This window comes from Thunnus maccoyii, chromosome 20, assembly GCF_910596095.1.
Source record: "Thunnus maccoyii chromosome 20, fThuMac1.1, whole genome shotgun sequence".
Taxonomy (NCBI): Eukaryota; Metazoa; Chordata; class Actinopteri; order Scombriformes; family Scombridae; genus Thunnus; species Thunnus maccoyii.
This window is the reverse complement of record NC_056552.1, coordinates 476,054-485,234: the sequence shown is the minus strand read 5'-3', so window position 1 is coordinate 485,234 and position 9,181 is coordinate 476,054. Positions and strand designations below refer to the sequence as shown.

Here is a 9,181-nt window from a genome sequence, read left to right as displayed (position 1 = left end):
CGTTCAGACTCCCAAAAAATTCTCATCCTGATTACTGATGGAAAGTCTCAGGACGACGTATCCCGCCCCTCACACCACCTGAGAGACGACGGCATTGAGATCTACACTATTGGTGATTGACTTTCTCTCTGCAACTCTGAAACTACATTATTTTACCATGAAAGAATAACGTGACATTAATATGAATTAAACATGATATTTTGCTACAATGAAAACGTTAGTTAGTAAGACTCTTAAGATGATGTGTATGACTGCATTTATAGTTTATATCAGTTAATGTCTCACATTATTAAATCAAGTCTTTTAATAGTGGGCTGAAATGAATTAAACCAATCTGCTGCTCACAAGGAAGAAAGTTAATCTAAATATGTGGTGTGCTTTGGTAGTGATAATGAAGGACATATGATTTCTGTTTAATGGGATTAAAAATGCACAACCATCAGCATGTTCTGTCAATTCAGGTTTAATTAAGGAGCATTAAGCAGCAGGAAACAATAATTTTATTACTTTTACAACCAAATTGTTTTCTTATTTTAAGTTTTTATGGTTCAGTTTTAACATTTTTCTCTCAGGTGTAAAGAATGTAAACGAGGCTCAGCTGAGGACCATTGCCTCAGATCCTGATGAAATTCACATATTCAGTGTCATCGACTCCTCGTTCCTCCTGGACATCGTTGCCAACCTCACCATCAACCTCTGTAACAGTGCCAACAGCTCAGGTAGGCAAAGAGTCTGTTATCATCAAACAATGATACATGTTAACACCACACTGATCTGCTGGTGTCAGAATTAATCTTTAGATATCAAGTTTTAAAAGCTGTTAAACATTTTGGATTCTTACAGTTAGATATAAAGTTATCTTACTGCTGGTTAGTTCTTTATTTTAATCTATCAGAATATTGTCAGACTCAGGTATGATAACAGAGAAAAGATCAGAAAATTCATCTATAAAACCAACAGTGTATATTTACTATGAAGCTTTATTTATTCAGGAATCTCATTGAGATTATGGGGGTGAAATCCAGTGTTTTTATAAAGCCTTTAGAAAGCCAGCCAGGGAGAACTTGTTGACACGTATTCACATAGTTGTTAATAATCCACAACTCCACAGAAGGGCAGAGATCCGTTCATTCATCTTTTGACCATCCAAAAGAAATCCGACTGAGCTTCTCTCAAATGGAGAACTTGGTAATATCCAACCTGTTGTTCTGTTACATTAACACAGTTCATACGTTTACACGGTCAAAAACCTGATTAATTCAACTCTTAACTTTCTTCTGACTTTCTTCTAACGTAAGTGTCGTTTCTTAAAGCAAGCGTGAACTTTGTAACCTTCTGCCCATGTGCAGTAACCACGTCTCAATATGAGCTCACTATTCAAACAATTTACTCATTTCAATAAACAAACATAATTCATGTGGTAATAAATATATTCTCTTCCTTGCAATAACATGAAATATAACAAAACTCAATTCTACTGACAGTCAATTATGGCTCTTACAGACATCTGAGTCTGTTTTGCAAGAGAGACCTGAGAACAGGTTACATATACACAGGATCACAATACGACAGTTCATTCACATCACAGTCACAAAATAATCATCATACATAGTGACAGAGACACGACTTAAAACAATCACAAATATGATGAAGAATAGCAGCTAGTAAAACTAAAAGTTTCTCTAACTTTAACTGGGCGCTCACACCAAGAGATTGATGAGCAGCAGCAGGGGGCGCTCTGGTCACCAGCTGCTCACTGCCGCCTTCTAGTGGTCATCAGCAGGGGGCGCTCTGGTCACCAGCTGCTCACTGCCGCCTTCTAGCGGTCATCAGCAGGGGGCGCTCTGGTCGCTGGCTGCCTCTAGTGGTCATCAGCAGGGGGCGCTCTGGTCACCAGCTGCTCACTGCAGCCCTCTAGCAGTCATCAGCAGGGGGCACTCTGGTCGCTGCTCGCTGCCGGCCCTCTAGCAGTCATCGGCAGGGGGCGGGTCGTTCAAGCAGTGCTGCAGACATCACGTCCAGTTGTGGCACATATCATGTTTGTAGTAGAGCTATAGGATGATCATGTTTTCATGTTTCCACTTTATATCATTTAGGAAGAAAAATGTGTTTAGTATATTTCTGTCATTTAAAAAATAAAAATGCTGTTTTACTTTCAGAACCACATTGTTGGCTGAGTATCCTGTGGAATAAAGCATTATAGGCTTGTTATAGAATACATCTAGAACAATAATTGCAGAAATAGCCTAATATTAATACCGTAGTAAAAAATGTTTGCTAGAAACTTTAGTACAGCGGTTGCTGTGGGCAGAAAATCAAATCCTGATCTGAGTTGGTTGCTGCTAATTTGCATAAAGTTAAACTCTGCTGAACTTCAGCTTGTAGCTCTTGGTGCTGACATCGTGCTGCTCACTGCTGCCAAGGCGTCTGAAGCCCTTCGTCTCCAGCTTTCATTGAAAATGAACCACTGCCAGCTGCTTTTGTTACTTATGAATCTTTGGATGTGAGTGCACAGTAAACTGTGTTGAAGTTCATTCCAGTAGTAAGGAAACTGGAAACCAGTCTTCCCCAGTTAAGACTTTGTATTAGGAACTTTTAAAGCCAAACTGCTCTGTGATCTGGTGTTATGGTTTTCAGCTCTGAGCTCAACTAAAGATGTTAAATAACTCGGCAAAGAAAGCAAGGCCTTATAAATGAAGACAGTCTGCTGCTGCCTTCTAGATGCCAGTGACGACCATCCAACCTTTTCATATAACTCCATCATTTTTTATTACTAGTGGAGGCTCGCTGGCTGTGCTTCCCTCCGATCATGCTGCGGCTAACACTCCACTAGCCTCCCAGCTAGCCCCGACTCTCCGTTTGGATCCAACCGGAGCACCGAGCCCCGGTTAGTTATTCAGGTTAAAGTGGGAAGAAGCAGCAGGTCTGTCGGGCAGCTGAGTGAAGTGGAGCCTGTGGAGGAAACACCGGGACCGTCAGGGTGAAACAGTCCAGGAGGAGCTGCTGTGTTCGGCTGCACAGATAGGAAACACCTCGGCTGACAGGATGTACCACTCTGTTTGAAAACATTTTTCTTCTTTTTTTTGGTTTATAACAGCAGGTGGCAACCAGCGTATTAGGTGCATTACTGCCACCCTCTGCTTCAGACTGTGGACCAAAGATTAAATCCTGCACATTAATCCTGTCTGTCTAATAAACTCAAATAAAACTACTGCTGCTCCCACTTGGCAGGTTCATTAATGCTTTAATTTTTTAAATGCTGAGCTCCTGAACTCCAGTCTTCCTTGGTTCTTCTTATTGTCTTCTTTATCATACTTAGTAGAAACTATGATTGCATGTGTAATAGTCTCCTCAGCCAGCAGGAAAAAATGTGTATATATAATATCTGATATTGGTAAAATATCCAATATCGTACATCCCTAAAACACATATACAGCAGGATGTTTACAGCCGTCTGTGCAGATTACGCTTCACTAAATGCAACAGAAATAGACTTGAAGTGTAAAAAAAGACAGGGGGTCTACATGTCACACTACAAGAGAAAGCAGGAGTAGTAGTAGTTTTGAGTTACAATATACTGTATGTATATGATATTTAATCATTCACATTAACAGTGTAAACAGACCAGTTTGCTGCTCTCTGTCAGCTCAGTGTCAACATGATGATCAGATGTACTGACTTCAGACTAGTGATCAGTTTCTTTAGGATTTTATCAATACTACTACTCTTATTGATACTCTCTATCAGTCCAGTTCTTTATTGAAACTGCTTGAAACAAGCAGAACCAAAACCAGATTTTACCGTCCAATAATCTCACTCCTTGTTTTCTTCAAGTACCGATAAAAGAACTGACCTTAAAAATATCTCAGGTTTTTAACTGTTTAATACTGGATCCAATTCAGAACCAGGTTTCAGGGGGCATCCCTACCTCAGACCAGCATTAACAATTACAGTTCACTGTAGTCTGAGCTGAGGTCTGATAGCATGAGCTGCTACTGCTGAAAGCAATAATCTGACAGAGGAAAACAGGAGGAGTCTAATTCAGATTAGCTGTAGCTTCATCCATTATTCTCCTGTGAACAGAGTTATGAGGGGGCGTGACTACCTTATAACAGAGAGACGCCTCCTTTTAAAGTTGTACATATTTATTTCTGGTGTCATGCATTGCTTTCCACCACAGTGTCGTTCTTCATGCTACCACAAGATGGAGCCTGAGTAAGACAAGTTCAAATCCTACAACTAGCGTGAAATATTTTCTGTAAATAAAGACTTGAGTCAGGTATGAATGTGCTCTCTTTCTTTATCAGTTCTTACTTTCAAATTCAAAAAAGCTTTATTGGTATGAATGTTGCAGGTAAATATTCCCCAAACTAATGATGGTTCTCTCTCTCCAGACTCTGTCAGGCTGGTGAATGGGACTAGTCTGTGTTCAGGCAGACTGGAGGTGAAGTCTGAGCAGTCGTGGTCCTCAGTGTGTGAAGCTGACTTTGACCAGCAGGATGCAGAAGTGGTCTGTAGGGAGCTCGGCTGTGGGGCTCCTTCAGTCCTCCGGGGGGCGCTCTATGGAGAAGTGGAGGCTCCGATGTGGACCAAAGAGTTCCAGTGTGGAGGCCATGAGTCTGCTCTCCTGGACTGTGGAAGATCAGACTCAGCTAGAAGCACCTGCTCACCTGGCAAAGCTGTTGGACTCACCTGCTCAGGTAGAAGAGGAGCTGCAGCTTTGATTTGGCTTCATTTCTGTTCTAATGAAACTCACTTTATTCTTTTACTGATGACTCTCTTGTTTCTGTTCAGAGCCTGTCAGGTTGGTGGGAGGAGCCAGTCGCTGTGCAGGTACACTGGAGGTGAAAAAGGGAGAGTGGAGACCAGTGAGGGACTCTTACTGGACCCTGAAGGAAGCAGCTTCAGCCTGCAGAGATCTGGACTGTGGCTCTGCTGTTTCAACAGGAAGCAGAGATGAAGCCTCAGACAGATCTGTATGGTGGATCAGATCTGACTGTGTTCATTCTGGATCTGCACTGAGCGACTGTGCATCATCATCAGATTCCTCTTCCTCCATCGTGGAGCTCATCTGCTCAGGTAAGTCCATCAGTGACATCATCTATGACAGTAATATTTTCCTTCCTCTGTCACAGTGATAGTCAGTGGCAGTAGCGGACTGTGGGGTCTTGCACACACACACACACACACACACACACACACACACACACACCTCTTTTATACAGAGAAATGCATTATAGCCATAAAGACGCCTTTGCCTTTACTTTTTTACAGTGAGTCAGCATAAAGCCGCCTCCGTGTGAGCTTTTCATAGCGTAGCGGCGTTCTGGATTCAGAGGCGTGACGGAGATCAGACTGATCAGAGCTGTAAACTCTGCCATAAGCAAGTAAAGAGACGTTACTAGGACGAGGGGAGGACATTTCTCTTTGTTTGACAACGTTAAAAGTTAAGTTAGAGAGAGAGAGAGAGAGAGAGAGAGAGAGAGAGAGAGAGAGCAGCTGTGGTCGAGTGAGCTAGAGAGTGAATGGAGAGAGGGAGCGCTAGTAACGTTAGTGAGGAAGCTGATGAATCAGATCATTAAATCCATCCTCCGTTCCTTTCTGCAATGCCTGCCTGCGTGAGTCCTGCGTGAGTCCTGCATGAGTCCAGCGTGAGTCCTGCATGAGTCCTGCGTGAGTCCTGCGTGAGTCCTGCGCGAGTCCTGCGCGAGTCCAGCGTGAGTCCTGCGTGAGTCCAGCGTGAGTCCTGCGTGAGTCCTGCGTGAGTCCTTTATAAGTAGCTCGCATGCTGAAAAAGTGTGTGCACCCCTGATCTACATACAGGTGGAAGTCAGACTTTACCAGTTTGTTCTGCCTCCTGCTTTAATGTGTTCATGTGTCTCCATCACCTGACGTCTGGGCTGCTTCTATGTGTTTCTCTTTCCTCCTTCAACTGTTTCTTTAAATGTTGAATCAGTTTCACCTTCTTCCTTCTTCTATCAGTTCTTTACTTTCTCCTTGTTTTACTTTCAACACCATTAACGTTACATCCTGTGATTCTTCCTCACTTCTGTCTCGTCTCTCCTGATTCCTTCACTCAGTCTGGAAATGTAAAAAGCTTCCTCTTAAGAGTCTGACAGAGCATGAAGCAGAACTTTAACTTGTACGGTGTTAATTACAGTAATTGTGGACCAACGACACACAGTGTGAATACATCAGCAGTCAAGCTATCAAACTATCAGCTACATTAACATTACTGTAATGTAAAGCAGCAGCAGATAAACTGGACGCTTAAACAACACTAATGTCAATTTATAAAACTTCTGCTTCACTGAAGAGTTTTTCTAGCTACTTACTTTGTTGTCTTTTGTCTGACAGATTATTATTTGATGCTGCACATGTCAGTTAATGTCATATATGATCCTCTGAACTCTGATTCATTCGTCTGTCTCATGAAAGCGGCTCCAGTCTGCCTGCTAGCTTCAGCACGGAGGGTTCGTTTGTTTTAACACCAGCGCAGCAGGAGTGGGTGGTGGTTTGTTGGTCCGTGTTAACAGTAACAGACGTCTCCGTGTCTCATAAAAGGACACAATGTTCCAACAGAAAACAAAACAAGCGCTCCTAGAAGCTCCAACAGAAACTGTGGTAGGAAGCCAGTCTGAGCTAACAGCTGTAAAGTGATGGAAAGTTTGCTTAAACACTGTTTCAGAATTTGAGAGGTGGGTAAACGGCGTTTACGTGCGTTTAGCCTTCACTACAGCCCTGTTTGTAAGACAAAGAGCTCTCGGATTAAAAACTGCTTTTTATTTAAACCACATTTTATTTCAACCATTGTGAGCTTTAATAATGTTTGTGTTTTGGATCGACACAAAAGGACATTTGGTTACCAAAAGTGTTAATTTATATTCAAGGAGAAAAAAAAATACGTTGGGGCAACGGGGCCCTCTAGTGGTCACAGGGGTCGTACACACATGAGTAGTCTGTCTGTAGCAAGAAAAGGCCTTCATTTGAACAAAGAAATGACGAGAAAATAACATTCAGCTTCTCACAGAGGAAGAAGGATTCATCATCTCTCTGTGTTTACAGACCTGCTGGTTCAGCCAATCATCTCTGTGTCTTCTACCATGGACGGGGTCTCCGAGGCCCAGCAGCAGGGGTTTCTGGTGCGCCGGGGCTCCGACTTCACCATCAGCTGCTCCGTCCAGCCTCAGTACCCAGGAGGCTCCTTCCAGCTCACCTTCACCTCCTCCAACACGGCACACAACTACACCCAGCCAGCTGTCAGTCACTCCGCTGACTTCCTGTTTCCTGCTGCAGACCCCGCCCACCAAGGAAACTACAGCTGTGTTTATGGCGTCTATGTTTTTGATCATAACTTCTTCTCTGAGAGCCGTCTGCTGTCTCTCACTGTCACAGGTAAGCTGAAGCAGAGTGTGAAGCTCAGTGGAACTGAGACGTCACACTGACTTTGTTTCCATGTTTGTAAAACATGATAAAAAGTCATCAGGCAGCAGGACCGACCCAGCGACCTACAGAGAGCTGAGGCAGAATCTGATGAAGGAACTGTAAACTGTTTCCTTCCCGGCTTCTTTAATGTTATTGAACCATAACAACTGTGTTGTAGTGAAAAGTTAAAGACAGCAAACGAGTCAGTGAAGCCAGATAAGCACTATAATGATAATAAACAGGACTTTACATGATGAGCTGAATGTCATCAGGAGAACTCAGAGCTTCACCAGGATCACATTTGATTTAACTGCATGTAAAGATGTTGATTGTTAACAATCAGTTGAATCATTTCAACCAGACAGGAGCTTTAAGGAGACAATCAGCAGACTTTCATTCATTCTTTCAAACCGGCTGTAAACACATGAGTTGTTTTTGTCCAACATCATCAGCATAGAGAGGAGATCAGATGAACTTATAATCAACAAGCTGCTTCACACTTCAGTGATTTTAGGAGATTTAACGTCACTAAAGTTTCTGTTTGATGGGAGCTGTTGTTCTCATGATGTCATGTGATCTAATGTGATGACTGAATGTGTCTCGTCAGATCCAACAGTTCATGTCATCACATTGGTCGTCCTGCTGGTGACTCTGCTGTTGGTCGTCGTTGTCGTCGTTTTCATCCTGAAGGTCCTGAAGGTACTGAACACATGTTTGTTGTTTAGAGGACTGGTTGAAATGAAGCACTCAGCCTGTTTATATTGAACTGAAGAGAGGAGTGATGCAGTAACTTAGATCTGTGTTGTCATGTCTCTCCAGGCCAGCAGGAGGCAGAAGTCAGACCCACAGGAGAACATTGAACTGGATTCTTATAACCTCGGTGTTTCCAGAGCTGAAGGAGAGCCGGTTGAAGAAGAAGGAGCTCAGGGAGCAGAGTAGGACCTCCAAGGAGCCACAAACCACTGAAGAAGAAAATCATCTTTGGTTTCATCTCTCCTCTCAGTCTCAGCCAGGTTTTTGCAGCCCAGTACAGCGAGGAACCAGCACCAACGCTCAGTGCTAATAAATCAGTTTCTAATGTATCAATAACACTTTTACACTTTGTTTTATTTTGAATGTCAGACCCCCAAATATAATTAGCATTTCCATGATATTCTGGTCAGTTTAGTGCACCTCTCCCTCTCTACACTGAAAATCAAATTATACAATTATTGTTTGATTTGTGACAATAAAAGAAAAAGACAGAAACAAAGTGTTAAAACTGCACTTATAAGGACACAATCAGATGTGTTGATGTCTAACTGTTGGTGCTGCAGTTTGACTTCCAGCTCAGCTGATACAACACATGACACCTGTGTGATGTCACTGATGTCAGGTGAGTCCATCATGAGAGAATCCAGAGCGAAACACACAGGAGACAAAGTGAACACATCAGATCACATCAGCTTTCTGCTCGGCTTCTCATTTACTGTCAGCGTGCAGCAGATAATGATTCACATCAGGGTTTCAAACCTCCACCAAACGCTCTGTTGAAAGCAGTTAGTTTGACTTTAAAGTGTGTTTAGTTGCAGCAGCAGACTGAAGGAAACATCTTAACCAGCAGAGTGTGAAGAGAAAACCAACCAAAACCTTCTCACACAGTGACGTTCTCTCCTTCTGCAGCCAACAACATCCAAAGCAACTTGAGACAGTTTGACTTTCTGTGTCCTCTTTGTTCATTTGTATTATTTTGTTAGAAGTGTCGGCCAGGTCTCTC

General features: G+C 42.8%; 1 protein-coding gene across 1 annotated transcript in view; it reads left to right on the top strand.

The window, feature by feature from the left end:
- LOC121887311 (collagen alpha-1(XII) chain-like) overlaps positions 1-1,823 on the top strand; it is a 31,064-nt gene extending 29,241 nt beyond the window's left edge. Inside the window, exons 5-7 of the mRNA XM_042398042.1 lie at positions 1-112; positions 573-719; positions 1,711-1,823. The exon at positions 1-112 is cut by the window's left edge and continues 53 nt beyond it. Of these exons, the coding sequence (XP_042253976.1) occupies positions 1-112; positions 573-719; positions 1,711-1,823 (372 nt within the window). The remainder of the gene's footprint in view (positions 113-572; positions 720-1,710) is intronic.
- The last annotated feature ends 7,358 nt before the right edge of the window (positions 1,824-9,181 follow it).